At 42.8% G+C, this 23,524-nt stretch overlaps 2 protein-coding genes across 4 annotated transcripts in view; one reads left to right on the forward strand and one right to left on the reverse strand.

Moving 5' to 3' along the window:
* Positions 1–86: 86 nt before the first annotated feature.
* LOC123768148 (polyisoprenoid diphosphate/phosphate phosphohydrolase PLPP6) overlaps positions 87–23,524 on the reverse strand; it is a 40,618-nt gene continuing 17,180 nt past the window's right edge. The window contains exons 1-5 of one of the 3 annotated variants that reach the window (XM_045758498.2): positions 7,837–7,992; positions 7,176–7,326; positions 5,786–5,885; positions 5,165–5,337; positions 87–3,892 (exon numbers count right to left, since the gene is read on the reverse strand). In XM_045758498.2, coding sequence (XP_045614454.1) covers positions 3,662–3,892; positions 5,165–5,337; positions 5,786–5,885; positions 7,176–7,316 — 645 coding nt within the window. In that variant the 5' untranslated portion in view covers positions 7,317–7,326; positions 7,837–7,992 and the 3' untranslated portion in view covers positions 87–3,661. Of the gene's footprint in view, positions 3,893–5,164; positions 5,338–5,785; positions 5,886–7,175; positions 7,327–7,619; positions 7,760–7,836; positions 7,993–23,524 lie in introns of those variants that run through there. The other 2 variants (XM_045758500.2, XM_069307032.1) reach the window with 2 other exon arrangements.
* On the forward strand, positions 2,174–21,780 carry LOC123768288 (probable methyltransferase-like protein 24). Its single transcript, XM_069307031.1, has 7 exons — positions 2,174–2,312; positions 14,888–14,937; positions 16,243–16,361; positions 18,058–18,231; positions 18,901–19,011; positions 19,483–19,663; positions 19,891–21,780. Exons 1-7 carry the CDS (start codon positions 2,239–2,241, stop codon positions 20,076–20,078), a joined length of 897 nt encoding a protein of 298 aa, XP_069163132.1. The 5' UTR covers positions 2,174–2,238; the 3' UTR covers positions 20,079–21,780.

The raw sequence follows: 23,524 nt of genomic DNA on the forward strand, positions 1-23,524 counted from the left end.
AGATTCACTAATAAAGCTTATAATTGTATATGTTATCAAAAAGGCATAGATAAAGTCGTTCTTACGTTTTAGTCACAGAGATTAGATATTAGTAAAGTTCATTTTATTCAGGAAAGTACATAAATAGTCGATTTACAAACATAATATTGGATTTATAGATAGAGCTAGTACATACAATACCTAAAGCCACTAGTACGCATAGCGTTTCGGGCATATTATTGAGAGAGGAAAGATATTTATATTTAAACAATTTTTTTTTTTTTACCGACGCTCTCCCTATTGATGAGAACTACAACCTAATGAAGATAAATGTTAATTTTATGTAGATACTGTAATAAACGAAAGTTTTTAATGTCATCAGAGAAGCAGAAATATAGGCAAATTTTAAATCCCTTGTCATAAATATAACTGAAGTGAAAGCAAAGATATATGCATTTTGATAGTTACAAAGACAGCTCTTTAACATGGGTGGAACACAAACAAGGGGAACTTAGTACCCAAATGAGCCACAGAGATATTAGAAAGAATTTTTTCAGTGTCAGAGTAGTTAACAAATGGAATGTATTAAGCAGTGATGTGGTGGAGGCTGACTCCATACACAGTTTCAAGTGTAGATATGATAGAGCCCAATAGGCTCAGGAACCTGTACACCTGTTGATTGACGGTTGAGAGTCGGGACCAAAGAACCAAAGCTCAACCCCTGCAAGCACAAATTAGGTGAGTACAACTAGGTGAATACAGCTGAGGGGCGGGACCAAACAGCTGAAGCTCAATTCCCTACGCATAACTAGGCGAGTCCATAGGAATTACCGTTTGTCCTGGAGCCATCTATGTTTTGACAGCAGTACTACTAATGTTCCCACGTTATGTGATGATCGCTATACGGGTGTTACGGTCAGTTGCTCTTCTATATGTGTTTATGGACAACGTAGGTGATTTGAGGCAATTTGCGGCCAGGATGAAATAGTATCCACGCGGTGAGTGATGGAGGAGGATATATACTGCTGTGTACTCGACCAGCGGGTGAGAGGTAAGTTATATCGAACAATTATGGGGAATAGATGGGTTATTTTAAGCGTAGAATGTCAGGTAACTGGTAACTACACAGATGGGGTAGTGTTTTTTTAAGTCTTTATTTACTAAAGTGGAACATTACATTATGCCTTTAGCTGAACAAGTCTACTGGTGGGGGAAGTAGACGGGTTTTATGAAAGTATTTTACCTAAATATTTGTATTTGGTTAACTAGTTCAGCCGTTACCAGGGAGGGTGTTCCTTTAATCTAATCTAATAATTCTAGCCGGACAAAGTGATTAAAGAAATTGAATAGAACGAAGTGGTTTGCCAGGGTGCTTAACATTTAGTTTAGTTCACTTACTATGCAGCCCATGCTTAAAGAATGCAAGTTTATCATATTGAATTTACCGTAGTTTTACTGCATTTAATATACCGTTTTTACCCTATTTAATTACGTCGGGTAAAGACCGGTCGTGGAAAGTTCCTAATATAGCAAGTTTTAAAGGAAAAGTTTGAGTTAACTTTAACGCTTAAGTTAGTGACCAATTAGCTTAGTCTATTGTGAGGAAAGTTACTAGAATCTAACATTGCAAGTGCCATTTCTCTACTCTTTTTGAGAAACATGACTAGATACATGAATCGCATAGTTTTATTACTAAATGTTCATGGATTAGGTTGCATAATTGAGGAAATGGTGATAAGGTTTGTGATTTTGTGTACCTTGACTTCAGCAGAGATTTTGATAGTGGCGCAAAATTGATAGGGGGCTCGGATCATTGGGAATGCTGGCTGAAGTTGATTAGGTCATGGCTATACCAAAGGAAATTAGTATAAATGGGGTTAAGTTGGGTGAAGTGTTGTAAGTAGTGCCTAAAAGCTCTCCTTGGACCTCGGTTATTCGCAAGATTATGGTTTAGACTGCAATAGTTGCAGAATTGGCAAATAAAAAATACCGATGCCCTATATAGTTTTGAAATGGTTAAGACTACCAGATGCAGTTTAATGCTGACAAATGTAAGGTTTGGGGGCTAGATAAAGATGAGAGATGTTGTAGATTAAGAGTATTAACTTTTTTGCAGGTGGTAAATTGTCCCCGAGCTGGCACTGCTCTCCAGCCTGGGATGTTGATTGGTTAGTCTTCAACTGCCTCCCAACATGGTAGTGAGGTCCTGAGCTGACATGCAGTGAGGAACGTGAAAAGCTTCCTGAATTGGCACATGGTATGCCTTTCAAACCAGCAGCTGGCACAAATGTTCCAGCTAACATCAGAATAGTGGATGAAGCCCACACTAAAATGTAAGTGGTACAGTAAATGGACACCCCCCCTCCCTTTTGACACTGAACAGTTGGGAGGAAGGGGGGGGGGAGAAAGTGTGGCTTATAGTTCTATTGCTACAGAATCTTTTGCCATAAGCCAGTGCCAATTGGCACTTGCTATTCAGAATCTCCCCCTTACATAGTTAATTAAAAACGAAATGCTGTAGCAGTTTGCTAGAAATTGAAATTGGCATACTTGCTCAGCAACTACTTGCCCTCTTGTACCATGTTACTCAACCATAACATAACCACCACACCACCCATTCTTCTAAAATAACATCCCATATGATAAAAACTTCTGCTTTTAATAAATATTTCAAACTTTAATATTAGTTGGCTTGCATGGTGTGTTCAATTTGAGATCTAGGCTCATGGGTCATTGTTCTAGGCTTCTGTATCTTCCAAGATACCCTCTGCTACTGTTCTAGGCTTCTGTTTCTTCCAAGATACCCTCTGCTACTGTTCTAGGCTTCTGTATCTTCCAAGATACCCTCTGCTACTGTCTGCCATACTCAAATAAGCAACAGTACAAAGCAGAGGTGGTTGGAAAACAGTAGAATATTACAGTGAAGGTTGGCCAGGTCAGGGAGGTGAAGGTTGGCCAGGTCAGGGAGGTGAAGGTTGGTGGGATGATTACAATTTGAAGATGTGTTTCTTGAAGATGTGTTCCTTTAATAAATGAAAAGGTTGCTCAATGTTTTACTAGAGGTGAGAAGGAAGAGGACAATGCATCTGATAATACCATACTAGATCATAAAGTATCAATTATTTTGTGTAAGCAACAGAAAGATGACAGGATTGATTTTGATTTAACACTAAAGATAGAGATATTGAAAATTTCTGTATACTTGGGGGGTAGTAGAGGTGACTTAATATTTAACAAAGTACAAAATAAATACTATTTAATAACATTAAGTTTATTAATTATAATAAGTTCTTAACAAGTAACTGTTCAGTATTAATAAGGTTGTGTTTGTGACCAGAACAAGTAGGTAGACATGTGTTAAAAATAATCTGCATGTAATTATTACATATGTTATGGTAGTGGGTTTTGAGGAGGACATACCACACACACTTGGCCCTTTCCTCTTCTTTTAATAGTTCAACAACATCTGTAACTGAAGTGAAATATACACACATTCTGTCTAATGTAATTTACAAAATTCTGTGTCATTTAATATTGATTAAAGTAAAACAAATTTTGTATCTTAAGCACACAGGTTTTCCTTCCTAAATGTTTCCCAATATTAAGAAACACATTTACATTAATGAATTACAAAAAAAATAACACCCACATAAAATATGACCTATTAAGAATTCTACATTAATCAAACATCATAGCTTGCACCAGCCTGTGTCTCATCCAGGAAGAAATTTACAAATCCCTGAGCAGATTCTGGAGATAACCAAATTTGTGAAACAAGTAGAGCTTCAAGTATGCCTATTACAATACCACCAATAATGTCCAGCAGATGGTGACGCCGCATTAACACACGAGAGATGCACACAGCCCCACCCCATATCATCACAAGTATTGATAAAGGCAGGAACATGTCATACTGAAATGAAATGAAATTAATCAATAAATATAGATTTAAATACAATATAGCTTTTGTACCTAAATTAGTTTCTTAATGTTTTCTGAATTTTTGTAGATACAGTATTTGATTTAATTACATTTTCTGAGACTTGGTGACAAAGAATTAGAACTAATGTAAGTATGGATGTATCATCATCATAACTACTCCACTTCCTATTTTCATGGTGTAGGGATGCATCAGTACAAAGAATAAGAAAGGAAGCAGTATAGAAAAAAACAGCATTGAATGTAATGAAATGCCAATTTCTGGGCCCAGTGGCTCCCTGAAGCTACAATGCCGAAATAGTGCCATCAGACACAGAGGTCTTTTAAGTGAGCCAGAACCTGGCCTCCCTCTAATGAGGTGCAGAGAGCTGTGGCACTATGATAAAATTATCAGTGAATTTTAATCATGTCTGCCATCACCGGAGCAGCACCCACAAAGTCAGCAAAATAAAACATACCACTACTAGTTATGAAAAATATTGAAACCTCAAAATCATCAAAAGGACTTCCCCAAAATGTAAACAAAGTGTTGAAAATTCATGAAACTAGAACAAGCTCATTCACCCCACCTCCCACCATCATATGGGGGGGCAGGAGGGAGACAGACAGGGTCAGTCAGCTGCTCCACCCTCAGATCTATAATGATGAGAAAAGCCATCCCCGACTTCCTGGGGAAAGGGAGGGTGTCAAGAGAGCCACCGGGGCTCACCCAGAAATTGGCATTTCATTACATTCAACACCGGTTTCCTAAGGTAAGCCCCTCATGACTCCCTGAAGCTACCAACTCACAGAGAAAGAAATTAAAGGTTCGTCCTTCCATAAGTTTCCAACTTCTCGCCTTTCCCTGGCGAAGGCTCGAGATACTCTCTGTCCTTATCTCCTGTGCGACTGGGATTTTGCCTCAGTGATGGATCTGGCCTCGTTTGAGTTCAGCTCTTCTTTCCCTTATTGGATGCATTGAGGTTCCGGAGACATTCTGGCTGGCAGACGTCTCCAGGAGGTCTTCTGAACCTCATAACGCATCCAGTAAGGAAAAGATGATGTGGCACAGAACTACTTTCTCATTTTCTGGCAAAAATGCCACACCTGCTCAAGAAAATATTGAGGAAATACTCGTATTACAGATGACAACTCACAATACCATAAATTTGTAAGCTAAGCTGCTAATGTATAAAAAAATCAAATTACTGATGAAAATTAGCACTAAGAGTTCTCAATGGGCATTTTGTAGCCTATATTAAGTTACCTGCATTGGAAGCAGAATACTCAACATCACAGCTCTTGTAGCATGTCCAGATGGAAAGGAAAATTTATCTACTAAAATTTGGCCAAACATATCGTCTTTTTTGTTAGCTTCTGGGCGTCGTCGTCGAGTGATGCCTTTTGCAACTGCTATCACGATGATGTCAATTATAAGTGCTGTCGAGAAAGATACAGTGCTATATGCAGTACTCATTAAGAAAACATTACAAGAATTTATTAAAATATCAAATTATTTAAACACTAGCTGCAATAACCATTTGTATTTTATTGTACAGTATTCTGATAAATACGGATATTATTTGATAACCAAATCCACAAAGGTTTTTTACTGCAGTCACCCTATTGTTGCCCAACCACTTGGGCTGGACGGTAGAGCCACGGTCTCACTTCTTGCAGGTAGGCATTCAATTCCCGACCGTCGACGAGGTTGGACACCATTCCTTTTCTCCTCGTCTCATCCCAAATCCTTATCTTGATCTCTTCCAAGTGCTATATAAGCCTAATAGCTTGGTGCTTTCCCCTGATAATTCCCTCCCTCACCCTATCGTTGAATTCTATTTCATTTTATTTTCATTTTAAACAAATGAAATATCATAACACGTACCAATGAAAATGTTGACTAGGAGTTGCCGAAGAAACAAATCGGTAATGAAAAAGATGAGGGTGGCAGTCCCAACCAGCCAAGGTATACCATGACAGGAGAACTGAAAACAGTCCTAAGATTAGTGAACATTTCTTATGAAATAAAAAGGAGAATTTTTTCACAAGTCTGGTAGAGCCTTATGTAACAAAATAAATATTTTGGCTTTATATAACAGAAGCCATGCCTGGGCAAGGTAATTAGGGTTCAGATGTTTATGTGCAGTGATATCAGAGGCCCAGCCAATAGAATTCTGGGGGACTTAAGAAGGGTTATCTTGAGATGATTTTGGGGCTTAGTGTTCCCGCGGCCCGGTCCTCAACCAAGCCTCCCCTTTTGTTATACATCCTCAGGAAGCAGCCCGTAGCAGCTGTCTAACTCCCAGGGTACCTATTCACTGCTAGATGAACAGGACATCAGGGTTACCTTGAGGGTGAAAGAAAATCTGCCCATTTGTTTCTGCCTTCGCCGGGGATCGAACCCGGAGCCTTAGGACTACGAATCCCGTGTGCTGTCCATTCAGGATGGCCAAAACCATCTTTCCTCTTAAATTAGTCTTTTCCTCTCAAATTAGTCTTAATGTTCCTAATTTATGTGTACCTGGATAGTACCTGAATGGGGTTCTGGGAGTTGTTCTACTCCCCCAAGCCCAACCCAGGGCCAGACTTGACTTGAAAGAGTCCAACAGGCTGTTGCTTGGAGCGGCCTGCAGGCCCACATATCCACAGCCCAGTTGGAACTACATATCCAGGTTTCTCTTGAAGACTGTGTACAGTATTTAGAATGTGTATTTAATGGTAAGTGGCCTATGGCACAGTAAACTATGTTAAATTACTTCTTGTAGCCATGTTGAGAATAACCAAGGGTAGTTAACAGGGATGACCATAACATTAGGGAAGTTGGAGAGATATAAATACTTATCATCAGCTTATAACCAAGTTTAATATAGTTATTGTTAGTATCACCATCATCTTTAGTCCCTTAATATTGCTTTAACTTGTTCTAAATAAACTATATTTAGAACAGTCCCAGTTTACCGATTATCCCAGAAAACGAGAACTGTAGTGTTAACTCTGATGATTCAAGCATTCACAAAGTATTTGTTCAGCCAGCAATGCAATATGTTAACAAGAAATTATAATTTGCACAGCAGCCCCTATGAATACAAGGAAAGTGCAGTTATAAGTAGCCTGAATAAATGAATTTTCATTTCCTCAGAGTACTTATAATTGTTAGATTAATTGTACATTATATACTTTACAGAAGCAACTTGCAAAAAGAACACAGGAGTATTAATTATAACTTTATATGGTTATTACACTATAATTCAAGTGTTAAATAATAAACAGTTTACCTCCAGTCCCTTCATATGACCTTTATACTTGACAAGTGGCCCATACTTCTGGTCCACAAACTTGACAAACTTCTCGGATGCAATAGAGTCCCATTCTAACACGCTCTTCAGCAGTTGGGGCACCTTCCTCTTCTCTCCCATTCTGGCACGTCTGAAAAACTCGATATCTGACCCAATGCTTGGTGATAACTCATTTTATGGGTGGGGGGGGGTGTGGCAGGACACATTTAAATTTTGTATCTTGGTGACCTTAAACTTAGTAATAATAATAATAAATTTTTATTCAAGTAAGGTACATACAAGAGATTTTACATAAATTGATAGATTTATAGATAGAGCTAGTACATACAATGCCTAAAGCCACTATTACGCAAAGCGTTTCGGGCAGGAGAAACATTAATGAGGAGAAACTTAATACTAATTGAGTATAAAGAATAAAGTGACCTTAAGCTTGGTGACGTTAGGCTTCATTGGGTTGGGGGTGTTTAAAATGTGGTGGTAAACAGCTTTATGTATCAAAGTGACCTGTGTCCACCAGTTCACCCGAACACATCACTAACCAAAGATTAAAGGAATAACGATCCCATAGCAAGGGATCAAACTACCATTCTGACAGGTTTATCACCGACTCTGTGACTCAACAGGCTGTGACAGCACATACCTTGATCAACCAGTACTGACAAGGATGCAATTTAGCCAAGAAGCAGCTGGAGAAAAATATATATAATGTGGACGATGGTGTCCCGGCAGTGTTGACGCGGCTCAGCTGATCTCAGGGATGCCAGATCTAAATGGCTGAAAGTAGCAGCTGACGGGCTAAAGTAGCGGATTTGTAATAAGAGTAGCCCAATTTTTTTCAGTGAATGATATGGGTTTCAAAGTAATATATTTTGATACCCTCCGTCACTATGTGATGGAGTGCGAAAAGATACGTGAATTTAGAGACAATTCTATAACCAATGTTCCAGTGATGTGTAAATATTTCATTCAAAATGATCTGCTACCAGAAATTTTAGCCAAATATCCCCAGTTTGCTAACTAGGTAGTAACTAAGTGATTGTAACCTATCCACCGCTGCCCACTGGATGGGGGGCGGTGTGCAGGACAAACATATAAATTGTGACATTAGCTCTTCACATATGTCAGTTGCTTAATTTAGAACCTGTAATTGAGGTCGATCTCGAACCCATTGTTGATGTGACGACTTATATTGAATTTTGTAACTAGCTCATCAAGATTGTAACTTGCTTAGCTAAATGAATTGTGGGGTTCAGTCCCTGAGCCCATTATGTGCCTCTGTAACCCTTTCCACTACCGCCCACAAGATGGGTATGGGGTGCATAATAAATGAACTAAACTAACTAACTTTTATATATATATATATATATATATATATATATATATATATATATATATATATAATATAATATATATATATATGCAATTGACGATCACAAAACACTGATCATTTTATGCGGAAAATCCACAGAGAAATATGATAAGAAATATCATATTTCTCTGTGGATTTTCCGCATATATATATATATATATATATATATATATATATATATATATATATATATATATATATATATATATAAATATATATATATTTATATATTTATATATAGCACTTTGGGGCGTCCATCATAACATACTGCGTACTGTCATCCTAAATTTGTGTTCAATGATAATAATAATAATAATAATAATAATAATAATAATAATAATAATTTATTTAAAAAAAAGATACAATGGGTTGGTGAGGTTACATTAAGAGTTATATTTTTACATTCTTGCAAGGCCATATGCATAGCGTTTCGGGCAGGTCCTTAATCTAACATATCAGGTAAGGTGAAAAAGTACATTGTAGCAAGGTTTTATATCAACAATATCAATTGACAGGTGATTACACTGGTAAAGATGAACTTAATTAGTTTTAAGTACTAATATTGGGGAAGTGGGTAGTACAAGATACAGTGTGAGTTTGAAGCACAAGGTAGGAAACTATGAGGAGGAAATTAGGCACTTTTTGGTTTTACTTTTGAACATGACATAGGTTGGAACAATTTTTTAATTCATCAGGGAGTGAGTTCCAAAGACTGGGGCCTTTTATTTGCATAGAGAATTTACGCAGATTTAGCCTAACTGGGGATATCATAGAGATATCTATTTCTGGTGTGGTGCTCATGGGTACTATTACACCTATTAAGGAAAAGTTTCAGTTCAAGATTAGCATTTAGGAATAAGGTTTTGTACATGTAGACAGCACGTGAGAACGTGTGGAGTGAGTGTATGTTCAGCATGTTAAGGGACTTCAATAGAGAGGCTGTGTGTTGTCTGAAGACAGTTTGTTACAGTTCTGATAGCAGATTTTTGCTGAGTGATGATAGGCTTCAGTTACTTTGCAGTGGTTGAGCACCATGCACAGATACCGTATGCTAGATAGGGATAGATTAGTTCGTAGTATGACGAGAGAAGAGCAGAGTGGGGAACATAATATATGATTTTAGAAAGTATTCCGACCGTTTTTTACTTTTTTTTGTGATGCGTTCTAAATGAGTTCTGAAGTTGAGTCCTTGTCTGTCTTGAGGCCAAGGAACTTTCCCTCATTTTTATTGCTTATGTTAACATTGTTTATCTGAAGTCGAATCTGATTTGATGATTTACTTCTAAATAAAATGTAGTAAGTTTTTTTCTATGTTCAGTGTAAGTTTGTTGGTTGACATCCATGAGTGGACATTTTTAAAATTCATTGTTGACAATATTATTTAGTGTGTGCGGGTTGGGGACAGAATAGATGACTAGTATCGTCAGAAAATAATATAGGTTTAAGAATGTTAAAAACGTTTGGCAAATCATTGATGTATATAAGAAATAGGAGAGGTCCTAAGATGCTGCCCTGTGGCACCCCTACTGTCAGTGGTAGAGTGGTGGAGGCTATGCTATTGATGGCATATTGGTGTCTGTCACTGAGATAGGAACGAATATAGTCCAGAGCAAGGCCTCGGATACCATAGTGGTGAAGTTTAAGTAAGAGGTAGTTATTGAAATTGAAATAAGTTTATTGAGGTAAAATACACACAAAGGGATGAGGTAGCTCAAGCTATTCTCACCCCGTTCAGTACATTGTGTTAATACATACATATAAACACATCACAAGCAATAACTTGGTATACTCTCCAAAATAAGATATTATGTTCCTAACTCTGCTCTCCTCTCACTATATTATGCACTAATCTATCCCTATCTTAATTATGGTATCTGTGCATGGGGGTCTACCACTGCAAACCACCTTAAGCCCATCATCACCCAGCAAAAATCTGCTATCAGAATAATAACAAACTGCTTTCAGACAACACTCAGCTCCCTTGTTTAAATCCGTTAACTTGCTAAATATTAACTCCCTCCACACATTCTCTTGTGTCAACTACATTTACAAAACCCTGTTCTTAAATGCAAACCATGCTCTGAAACTCTCCCTGGACAGATGTAATAGGACCCATTATCACCACACCAGAAATAAATATCTCTTTGATATCCCCAAAGTCAAACTTAATCTGTGTAAACACTCTATGCAAATTAAGGGACCTAGTCTATGGAACTCACTCCCTAGTGAATTGAAAAGCTGTCAAACTTTTGCCTCATTTAAAAACAAAACCAAAAAGTACCTAATTTCATCTTCGTAGTTTCCTACACTGAGCTTTAAATTTGCTCCGTATCTAGTGTTACCCAATCTCCCAATCTTTATGTACTTAACCCAAACAACTTTATCATTGTGTTCATTGCTGTCTTCTTTTATGTGCTAGCCATATGCTGTATTGTGCCTACTAATTTTTGTTAAACTACCATTCAAGCTGTCATTGCAATCAATCTGAGCTACCTATGTGCTTTAATACGCCTACAATTTTTCTCTCATCTTTTATATTTTGTCTTGCTATGTAACTGTTATAATTTTTATAAATTTTGCAAGTATTTACCTACTTAAAATTTTCTTAGATTAAGGACCTGCCCGAAACGCTATGCGTACGCTAGGCTATGCAATGCGAAACGCTAGGCTTTATGTACTGTATGTAATACCTCTATCTTTAAATCTAACAGAATGTTTGTACTGTAACTCTGCAACTATGTATGTGTTGTTTCTAAATAAATCATTATTATTATGTACCCCTCACAATCCCAATGTACGTTCTTGTGTATAAATATATAAATAAATAAATCAACGTATCACCGACCATTCTGAGAGATAAACATATACATTTCCTCCTTTACACGAGGTAGTTATGATCTACAGTATCAAAGGTCTTTCTCAGGTTAATGTAGAGGTCACTTGGGAACTCGTTTTTGTCAAGGGCTGTTTAGATTATATTAAACAGACTAATAATAACACTATTGGTACTCTTTAGGGAACGGAAGCCAAGCTAGCAGGGACATAATATGCTGATTTATACTAAGTAGGGGAAGAGCTGTTCGTACATGATGACATGTATAACTCTCACACAGGTGTCTCCGAAGCACACACCAGCACGCCCACACCTGCACACTCCCCCCCCCCACCTGCACACTCCCCCCCCCCCCACCTGCACACTCCCCCCCCCCCACCTGCACACTCCCCCCCCCCACACACAATCGTGACTAGCTGCAGTCATGTCGGGAATCACCACAGCGTGACAAGACGTGATGACTGCTTGTCACACATCATGGTGTGACGAACGGAGGGGCGGGGAGCATTTCGCCTCCCCCCTCCCACGCTAGGGGGGGGGGGGAAAGGGGGGGGGGGGTTGAAGCAGTACAGGACTCAACCACAGTCCCACCAGAGGAGAGGCACAGTAGTGAACCACAGACCAGCCAGGAGAGACACAACAGTGAACCAGATACCAGCCAGGAGAGAGACCCAACAGTGAACCACAGACCAGCCAGGAGAGACACAACAGTGAACCACAGACCAGCCAGGGGAAGAGACCCAACAGTGAACCACAGACCAGCCAGGAGAGACACAACAGTGAACCACAGACCAGCCAAGGAGAGAGAGACTCAACAGTGAACCACAGACCAGTCAGGAGAGAGACCCAACAGTGAACCACAGACCAGCCAGGAGAGAGACCCAACAGTGAACCACAGACCAGCCAAGGAGAGAGAGACTCAACAGTGAACCACAGACCAGTCAGGAGAGAGACCCAACAGTGAACCACAGACCAGCCAGGAGAGAGACCCAACAGTGAACCACAGACCAGCCAAGGAGAGAGAGACCCAACAGTGAACCACAGACCAGCCAGGAGAGAGACCCAACAGTGAACCACAGACCAGCCAAGGAGAGAGAGACTCAACAGTGAACCACAGACCAGCCAGGAGAGAGACATAACAGTGAACCAGAGACCAGCCAGGGGAGAGACCCAACAGTGAACCAGAGACCAGCCAGGGGGAAGGGGGATGCAGAGAGCTATTCATAAAACAGTGACAACGGCAACCTTTGTTGTCATTTGTTTCAGCTTGATCACGTTAGTACCTCGGATGGTGGGTGACAGGTGGTGGGTGGTGGGTGACAGGTGCTGGGTGGTGGGTGACAGGTGCTGGGTGACAGGTGGTGGGTGGTGGGTGACAGGTGGTGGGTGGTGGGTGACAGGTGGTGGGTGACAGGTGGTGGGTGACAGGTGGTGGGTGACAGGTGGTGGGTGACAGGTACTCACCTAGATGTGCCTGCAGGGTCGAGCCAGGCTACTAGCTCCACCTTCCGAACATTCTTAGATTAATTTAATGACTCATTTCTCACTCTTTTATCCCATTTAAATGTAAAATTATAAATCGAGTTATCAGCAACAATTTATACGTCTAACCTGTTCCATTTTTTGACGGATCTAATACTAAAAAAAAAATTCTTCGTTTCTGGCTCATTTGCGTCTCTAGTTTTCCATCCCTTGTTCCAATCTTCATAGCTTTGAACAACGCTGCTTCGTCTACCGTGTCAATTCCCCTTGGAATCTTATATGTTGTTATCATGTCCCTCCTTATCTCTTCTTTCCTGTAGTGTGGTAAGGTCCAGTTTTCTCAGTCTTTCCTCATAGCTCAATCCCTTAAGCTCAGGAACGGGTCTCATTGCCTATCTTTGAACCTTTTCTACTTTCTCTTTATCCTTTTTCAGGTAAATGTTCCATGCTGGAGATGCATACTGAAATGTGGGTCTCACCTTCGTTGTATATAAGACCCGAAAAGCCCCCTTTGTCCACACGGGAGACATCTCCCGTCACGCAGGGTGCAGTCGCACCTCCACAGATCTCCAGTATCGTCTATTGATACTGGTAATGGCTCAAAAGGGCCACCACTTACGGGCTATTCATGCCCGTGCCACCTTCTGAGTGGCTTAATCTTCATCAATCAATGAATCCCTTTGTCCAACTTTCCGAATGGATCATGACCGTTGGACAATATGCCACACGCAGCCTTGTTGTTGTTAAAGATTTAGCTACTCAGGCCGAAGTGTCCATGTAGCACGGGCTATGGTGAGCCCGTTTACACGCAGCCGTTGCTGTTCTCCTAGTGTGGACTTCTTGCAGTTATGTCCATATGTTGCGGGCGAGGAGTCGCAATAACGTGGCTGAAGTATGTTGACCAGACCACACATTAGAAGGTGAAGGGACGACGACGTTTCGGTCCGTCCTGGACCATTCTCAAGTCGATTGTGATCATAATCGACTTGAGAATGGTCCAGGATGGACCGAAACGTCGTCGTCTCTTCACCTTCTAGTGTGTAGTCTGGTCAACAAATGTCCACATGTTAGTTATATGTTAGTTGATACCTGGTTGATACCTGGTTGATACCTGGTTGATGGGGTTCTGGGAGTTCTTCTATTCCCCAAGCCCGGCCCGAGGCCAGGCTTGACTTGTGAGAGTTTGGTCCACCAGGCTGTTGCTTGGAGCAGCCCGCAGGCCCACATACCCACCACAGCCCGGTTGGTCCGGCACTCCTTGAAGGAAACAATCTAGTTTCCTCTTGAAGATGTCCACGGTTGTTCCTGTAATATTTCTGATGCTCGCTGGGGTTTGGGGTTATGTCTACTGCCAGGTCTTTCACCTTTACTGATTGCAGAATCTGTCTTCCCTTCATCCTGCACTGCTCTACCGCCCTTCACTCTCCTATGCTAATCCTAATAATTGCTTGGGAACGCCCAGTGTGTGTAGGTTGGACTCCTGCTCCTCATGGCTTCTACTGTTTATGTAATCATATGCGTAAAAGATCACACCTCGAACACAGTATATGTAGGACAGACGTAAACCTATGTACTTACATATGTAGCTTACATTAGCAGTGTAAAAGCTCTACAATCACCTTCTGTGGTTGATTGTTCAATCAATCCTTGAACTATATGTGCAACTGTCCTCTAACCCTATCCGTGGAGGACATAAGGCTATATTTACTCGTTAGTTAGCATTGAAGATGTATGGCCACGTTGACCAGACCACACACTATAAGTTGAAGGGACGACGACGTTTCGGTCCGTCCTGGACCATTCTCAAGTCGATGTTAGTTTGACTAACGACTTGAGAATGGTCCAGGACGGACCGAAACGTCGTCGTCCCTTCACCTTCTAGTGTGTGGTCTGGTCAACATACTTCAGCCACGTTATTGTGACTCATCGCCTGCATATGCATGGCCACGTTTGTGATAGATAAATTAAAATGACAAAAACAACTATTGACGAAGGTGTTTCTGGCAGGTTGTTCCGGAGACAAGCTGCCGTCACCCCCACGGTCGCCGCCTCCCACGGTAAGCTGCTCCCACCGTTCCTCCCCCCCCCCCGGGGTATACTTCACAATTACCACAAGGCTATAATAACGCACCATGGTTCTTTACCCACGGTGGGTCCTCACGACTCAGTGTGGGTGGGTGAGTGAGTGATCACACGGCGTTACCTTCCCTCACCTGCTGGGGTCCTCCACCTCACTCCATGTACGGTTTTCACAATACATTTATTGACACACAAGCTGAGAACAATAACGGGCTCACCATAGCCCGTGCTACTTGCCCGCTCCTGTGCCAGGTAAGTCCACAACGGGCTCACCATAGCCCGTGCTACTTGCCCCGCTCCTGTGCCAGGTAAGTCCACTACGGGCTCACCATAGCCCGTGCTACTTGCCCCGCTCCTGTGCCAGGTAAGTCCACTACGGGCTCACCATAGCCCGTGCTACTTGGAACTTGTTCCGAGTAACTGAATCTATAACAACAACAACAACAACTGAGAACAGTTTACCGAGGTGATGACAATGTTGCTGGGTTTACATCAGTTTACCAAGGTCCAGCGAGAAGCTGATTTATTTTGATTAAAACACCTATTCAATATTTATTAATATACAAGGCGGTACATTGGGTTTATGAGAGTACATAGCACTGATGTTGCTACGTTCTTGTGAAGCTACTAACATGCGTAGCATTTTGGGCACGTCCTTAATCTCCAGTCCAGCTGTGTGTGTGTGTGTGTGTATATATATATATATATATATATATATATATATATATATATATATATATATATATATATATATATATATATATATAACTGAAAACTCACACCCCAGAAGTGACTCGAACCCATACTCCCAGGAGCAACGCAACTGGTATGTACAAGACGCCTTAATCCACTTGACCATCACGACCGGACATAATGAGGTGATAGCCGAGGCTATTTGAACCACCCCACCGCCGGCACTCCTGGGGACCATTCAGGCTTGTTCGCATATATATATATATATATATATATATATATATATATATATATATATATATATATATATATATACACATGGCGTGACGGTGATGCTCCGATACTAACTTTGGAACTCCTTTAGAGTATATTTAAATTTAGAGAGCTTTATATAATATATAATCTCTCTTCAATAGCCTTACTAGATGATCTTCCTTGTCTTCCCATGTGTTGAACGACAATCTATTGCTTCTTAGAATGTTAAGTTAATCATGTAATCACTCTCGAGTCGTTAGTAACAATTGTAAATGATAGTAAGTAGTTTACCAGGTGTATATTGACAGTGTGTGTTGTTGGGGGGGTGTTGACAGGCACGGCAGGTGTTGATTGGGCGGCGACAGCTGTAAACAACTGTCAGGTGGAACCACTACAAGATATCAAACAATTCTTCGGATATTTCAAGCAGCCGCTCTATCCCTGCAAGGATATGGTAAGGCGGCTCTATCACTGCAAGGATATGGTAAGGCGGCTCTACCGCTGCAAGGATATGGTAAGGCGGCTCTACCCCTGCAAGGATATGGTAAGGCGGCTCTACCCCTGCAAGGATATGGTAAGGCGGCTCTACCCCTGCAAGGATATGGTAAGGCACCTCTACCCCTGCAAGGATATGGTAAGGCAGCTCTATCACTGCAAGGATATGGTAAGGCGGCTCTACCCCTGCAAGGATATGGTAAGGCGGCTCTACCCCTGCAAGGATATGGTAAGGCGGCTCTACTCCTGCAAGGATATGGTAAGGCGGCTCTACCCCTGCAAGGATATGGTAAGGCAGCTCTACCCATGCAAGGATATGGTAAGGCGGCTCTACCCCTGCAAGGATATGGTAAGGCGGCTCTACCCCTGCAAGGATATGGTAAGGCACCTCTACCCCTGCAAGGATATGGTAAGGCGGCTCTACTCCTGCAAGGATATGGTAAGGCAGCTCTATCACTGCAAGGATATGGTAAGGCACCTCTACCCCTGCAAGGATATGGTAAGGCAGCTCTACCCCTGCAAGGATATGGTAAGGCACCTCTACCCCTGCAAGGATATGGTAAGGCGGCTCTACCCCTGCAAGGATATGGTAAGGCAGCTCTACCCCTGCAAGGATATGGTAAGGCGGCTCTACCCCTGCAAGGATATGGTAAGGCAGCTCTACCCCTGCAAGGATATGGTAAGGCACCTCTACCCCTGCAAGGATATGGTAAGGCGGCTCTACCCCTGCAAGGATATGGTAAGGCAGCTCTACCACTGCAAGGATATGGTAAGGCGGCTCTACCCCTGCAAGGATATGGTAAGGCACCTCTACCCCTGCAAGGATATGGTAAGGCAGCTCTACCCCTGCAAGGATATGGTAAGGCGGCTCTACCCCTGCAAGGATATGGTAAGGCACCTCTACCGCTGCAAGGATATGGTAAGGCGGCTCTACCCCTGCAAGGATATGGTAAGGCACCTCTACCCCTGCAAGGATATGGTAAGGCACCTCTACCGCTGCAAGGATATGGTAAGGCGGCTCTACCCCTACAAGGATATGGTAAGGCGGCTCTACCCCTGCAAGGATATGGTAAGGCGGCTCTACCCCTGCAAGGATATGGTAAGGCGGCTCTACCGCTGCAAGGATATGGTAAGGCACCTCTACCGCTGCAAGGATATGGTAAGGCGGCTCTACCCCTGCAAGGATATGGTAAGGCACCTCTACCCCTGCAAGGATATGGTAAGGCGGCTCTACCCCTGCAAGGATATGGTAAGGCACCTCTACCCCTGCAAGGATATGGTAAGGCGGCTCTACCCCTACAAGGATATGGTAAGGCGGCTCTACCCCTGCAAGGATATGGTAAGGCGGCTCTACCGCTGCAAGGATATGGTAAGGCGGCTCTACCCCTGCAAGGATATGGTAAGGCGGCTCTACCGCTGCAAGGAGTAGAATTTAATTCAAGTAAATTTATTGAGAACACGAAGTACATTTCAAAAGGATAGGGATAGCTTAGGCTACTTCTCCCCTCGTCTATATAAAGTCCCTCAAGGGGCTCACAAACCCATGCAGTAAACAAGTATTACTCATATAAAGATAGAGTAAGGCAGCTCTACCCGCCGCAAGTGCCTATACAAATGCCAGAATAGGCCGACAGGATCCATACTTCATGTTACAGAGACAGTTCGGCGGAGCAGATCAGTGGAAGGAAGGCGTCAGGTTCATAGACGGGGACAAGTGGGCGTGTATGGACCCTCCTCTGGCCCCGCCGCCCGCCCGCTGCCTCGTCTACTCCTTCGGCATCAAAAATGAGTGGTCCTTCGACGACGCCATGGCCGCCTACGGGTGCCAGGTGGGTGTGTAGGTGCTGAGTGCCAAGTGGGAGCGTAGGTGCCCGCTCATTGTTTGCAATCTTGCAACTCCAGCCACTCGTGTCTCTCTCTGAATACCCTTCAAACCCGTGTCACCACATTAGGCGGGAACTTGTTCTCTTCGAGCTACAGTAGGTGCCATCTTGTTTAGCTTCTTCCTTTCAGTCAAATCCTTAGAACCAAATTTACACTAAAATTGTACCTCTTGCATTAACCTTCATAACTTAAAACACTCTTTGGGCCGTCTAGTGTTATAGTGGGAATGACTCGATGTCGGAAAGGACTGAATTTAGACGCCAATCATAACCTAACCCAACAGAAGTTGATAGGCCTTAATACCCCCTCCAGAAGTTGATAAGCCTTAATTAATATCCCTCCAGAAGCTGATAAGCCTAATAGCACTCTAGTGGTTGGTAGGCCTTATGCCCAACACCAGAACAAACTGGAATGATACCTTGAGGTGCTTCCGGGGCTTAGCGTCCCCGCGGCCCGGTCGACGACCAGACCTCAACCATGATATCCATGAACTATATCGTTGCTAGGCTTTCCTTGGAAACCGTAACAGGTAACGATGTTAATATTTATATCATGCCGTCTTCAGAATCCTGTCTTCATGTGTGCTTATGCTACAAGATCTGATCCTCCTGCAGGTGTTCTCGTTCGACCCCACCATGGCTGTTGGGGACCACCAACGCTCCTCCGGCGTCACCTTCTTCAGGCTGGGTGTTGGCGGAGCCCCTGGCAACACCCGCCTGGGCCAGGTACATACATCTTAATACAATGCCTGTTGTACATGTTACTTACGAGTTGGGCTTCTTCTATCCCCCCCTCGTCCTTATATACTTTATCAGGATTAAAATGCCCAATGGTGTTAGCCCACACAACTACCTCTTCGAGCTTAATCCGACCATCTACAAGGTGTTGTAGATGATTAGAAGCCGGCGCCGGACTGGCCGGACGCCCCCGCCAGGTGGCCTGTGTGTTTACATTACCAGTTCCCACTTCCCCCGCCAGGTGGCCTGTGTGTTTACATTACCAGTTCCCACTTCCCCCGCCAGGTGGCCTGTGTGTTTACATTACCAGTTCCCACTTCCCCCGCCAGGTGGCCTGTGTGTTTACATTACCAGCTCCCACTTCCCCCGCCAGGTGGCCTGTGTGTTTACATTACCAGTTCCCACTTCCCCTGCCAGGTGGCCTGTATTTACATTACCAGTTCCCACTTCCCCTGCCAGGTGGACCGTCTGGGAGGGATCATGAAGAAGCTGGGACACGTCGGGCGGAAGATCGACTACCTGAAGATGGACATCGAAGGGATGGAGGTAGAGACGCTGGAGGAGGTGCTGGAACACCAGCCGGAGATCTTGGCCTCCGTCACCCACCTGGGCCTCGAGATACATCCTGGCCGCTACAAGGGTGAGTCTCTGAGGATTACTTTCCATGCACACTTTGACAACTAAATATACAAGGGAAATTAATGAAATGGTAGATATCCAGTAACATTAAAGATCCCGGTAGTACAATCGGGTTCATTCTCGACTCAGCCGGCAATTCTGGGTTCGAATCTTGGGCAAATGGTTACATTTTCTATCACTTAATGCCCCTGTACACCTAGCATTATTATGATATCATATTTCGGGCAGGTGAGGACGTGCGACGGTCGTCCAGCAAATACTGGAGGCTGTGGAGGATGTTCCAGCGCCTGGAGTGTCTGGGGTTCAGTCTTCTCCACTGGAACATTAACCCGGCCTCCTTCAACCACTACTGGTGGAACGATTCCCTCCAGGCCACATGCTACGAGCTCGTCTGGGTCAGGTCACCTGCTCACTAGACGGGTCAGGTCACCTGCTCGTTGGAAGGATAAGGTCAACTGGTCACTAGAAAGGAAGTGTTAGGGGGTGTTGCAGGGTAGTTGAGATGGAAGCAGGAAGGACATTGAGAGTGAACGTGGTACCTGGTTGATGATGGGGTTCTGGGAGTTCTTCTACTCCCCAAGCCCGGCCCGGGGCCAGACTTGAGCCAGACAGACTTGAGTCTATTTAATCTACTACCTACTGTAGTAGATGAAATAGACTGATTAACAACAGTTTGTTCTTCTGGAGGAGATACGAGTGTTCTCCAGTGTTATATGTTATGTTCTTCCTGGTTGTGGTGGAACGCTTCATACATATCTTGAGGTTATCTTGAGATGATTTCGGGGCTTAGCGTCCCCGTGGCCCGGTCCTCGACCAGGCCTCCTTTTTGTTACACACCCCCAGGAAGCAGCCCGTAGCAGCTATCTAACTCCCGGGTACCTATTTACTGCTAGCTGGTAACAGGGGGGGCATCACAGTGAAAGAAACTTTTTGCCCATTTGTCTCCGCCTCCACCGGGGATTGAACCCGGGACCTCAGGACTACGAATCCGAAGCGCTGTCCACCCAGCTGTCAGGCACCTTGGGTGAAAAGCAAGACATATTAAACTGTCGGCATACATAATGACTGTTGGCAGGTTATTGTCTGCGAGGGTAGCTACGCCTCCTGATCCGTCCCCTTTCCCCTCAGAACGTGGCAACACAGGCCGAGGAGTCTATGAGAGAGGGAAAGATGGAGGCTGGTGAGGGGAGGAGGTTTCAGATGTCATATAAGTCTATAGTGCTACAGGGGTTAAGCCTCGGGGGACGTCTACCTTGGCAACATGGAAGGCAAGCCTCGGTAATTGGTTTATAATCCTACATCCAAGCCTTCGATTAGCCGGTTTTGGAGGGGGTTGATTGGGAGGAGTCGTGGTTTTATCCTACCCAGATCCTGCCCTGGTCGTGCCCTGGGCAGAATAATGAGCTCAGAGATGGGAAAAACAGATTTGGGGGAAGGGAAAGTTTGGGGGAGACACAGGCAGGAATGAAGACAGAATTCTCCTCTGTTCTTGGATATTACGATAAAGCAAATTAACCTCTTTCTTGTTTACATGCTATTGACATTAAATTCATTGCAAAGGTAGAAGCAATCCTGTCTGAGTCTCCTCAGTATATGCTGGCTAGTCAGACCAGTTAACCTCTTCTTGGTTCATTGCCTGGTTTAATTGATCGTCGAATCATCCTCCCCAATGTTTAAGCTATTATTCAAGAATATTTGAGGATGTGAACTCACGCACGGATGTTCAAGGAAGAGGCGAATGACCGTGTCTGCCTCCGACGTGAGAGGAACGATGGGTGAAGTGTTACCGGAAACTCAAGTCCGGTAACCCTGCCATCTTAAGGTAGTCTCCCTGCCCCTCCAAGTGGCTAATACTAAGAACTAATCCACGTGTTAAATAAAGAGCTTCTATTCCTTCCACGGTGGCATATGAGGGTGGCAGCGGAGTCACAGAATAGGTGTGTGTGTGTGTGTGTGTGTGTGTGTGTGTGTGTGTGTGTGTGTGTGTGTGTGTGTGTGTGTGTGTGTGTGTGTGTGTGTGTGATAAAAGAGGCGGCAGCAGTGGATGTCGGAGCAGGAAGCAGGTTATTAATGGTATGTATGACAAAGCAAGGAGAGTTATAACTGCAGAACTGTGTGTGTGTGGAATATTTATATATATATATATATATATATATATATATATATATATATATATATATATATATATATATATATATATATATATATATATATATATATATATTTCCCAGGTGTGTTTTGACTACACAAGTGTATCCATCGCTAACTTGTATCAACAGGCAACTTTTGTACAAAATAATAATAATAATAATAATAATAATAATAATAATAATAATAATAATAATAATAATAATAATAATAATAATACTCACACAGAAATCCCACTAACGTGATATTTATCCATGAGGTGAAGAAGGCTCAAATGAAAATAGGGCGAGCAAACTTAAAGTTAGTAATAGGGGGAATAATGGGGACAGAAATTAGCCAATCAAACATTGGGGTAAAGCTTTGGGAGAACTGGTCGAGAACTGGTAGAGTTCTCATGGTTATCCGGTGCTAATTGGCGAGTCTCCATCTACGTGAAGGTAAAGGAAAAATGCCGGAAATGCTGCGGGTACTTGTGGCTTTACAAGATTGTAAATACTATGCTATGTATTCTATCAAACCCAATGTACCTTCTTGTATATAAATAAATAAATAAATAAATATGTACTGAAGTCGTTATTCTGAATATATAGGATTTACTTAAAGAAAAAACGACCCACCTTAAATATATAAAATAAGGACGTCGCTATATTTCAACATACTGTATATGCATTTGTTCAAATATGTACAAATATGTATTTGTTGAAACTGATTACATGTTCCGATGAAATCATTAGTGGTATGCAGGCGATGAGTCACAATGCCGTGGCTATCTTGAGGTTATCTTGAGATGATTTCGGGGCTTTTTAGTGTCCCCGCGGCCCGGTCCTCGACCAGGCCTCCATCCCCAGGAAGCAGACTGTGACAGCTGACTAACACCCAGGTACCTATTTTACTGCTAGGTAACAGGGGCATAGGGTGAAAGAAACTCTGCCCATTGTTTCTCGCCGGCGCCTGGGATCGAACCCAGGATCACAGGAACACAAGTCCAGCGTGCTGTTCGCTCGGCCGACCGGCTCAAAGTATGTTGACCAGACCACACACTAGAAGGTGAAGGGACGACGACGTTTCGGTCCGTCCTGGACCATTCTCAAGTCGATTGTGAGAATGACAATCGACAATCGACTTGAGAATGGTCCAGGACGGACCGAGACGTCGTCGTCCCGTCACCTTCTAGTGTGTGGTCTGGTCAACATCACTGGTAATTCTTGAATACCTTTTTTTTTTTTGAGATATATACAAGAGTTGTTACATTCTTGTAGAGCCACTAGTACGCGTAGCGTTTCGGGCAAGTCCTTAATCCTATGGTCCCTGGAATACGATCCCCTGCCGCGAAGAATCGTTTTTTCATCCAAGTACACTTTTACTGTTGCGTTAAACAGAGGCTACAGTTAAGGAATTGCGCCCAGTAAATCCTCCCCGGCAATCGCGTTTGTTTTCATGTACGCAGTAAATAAATCTTGTTTATGGAACATATTTACATAAACCTGATTTACGCTCTTGATAACAACATTGCGGTGTTTTGCTGCCTATTGTAACGTTTGTGTATATATATATTTACATGCAAAATCATGCTACATAAATAAGATAAAGAGACAAATAAACAAAACAAGAACAAATGTACAAAGTAGCAGAATAATAAGTCACAAACCAAACACATGAATAAAGACATAAGTACATAACTTTAGGTGCTTCCGGGGCTTAGCGTCCCCGAGGC

Source organism: Procambarus clarkii, chromosome 59 (genome assembly GCF_040958095.1).
Source record: "Procambarus clarkii isolate CNS0578487 chromosome 59, FALCON_Pclarkii_2.0, whole genome shotgun sequence".
Classification (NCBI taxonomy): Eukaryota; Metazoa; Arthropoda; class Malacostraca; order Decapoda; family Cambaridae; genus Procambarus; species Procambarus clarkii.

Coding starts and splice junctions, on each gene's coding strand:
- LOC123768288 (XM_069307031.1), top strand. CDS start 2,239: ATGCCTTTCAAACCAGCAGCTGGCACAAATGTTCCAGCTAACATCAGA. Junction 16,362..18,057: donor TCTATCCCTGCAAGGATATG/GTAAGGCGGCTC, acceptor TTCATGTTACAG/AGACAGTTCGGCGGAGCAGA. Junction 19,664..19,890: donor ACATCCTGGCCGCTACAAGG/GTGAGTCTCTGA, acceptor TATTTCGGGCAG/GTGAGGACGTGCGACGGTCG.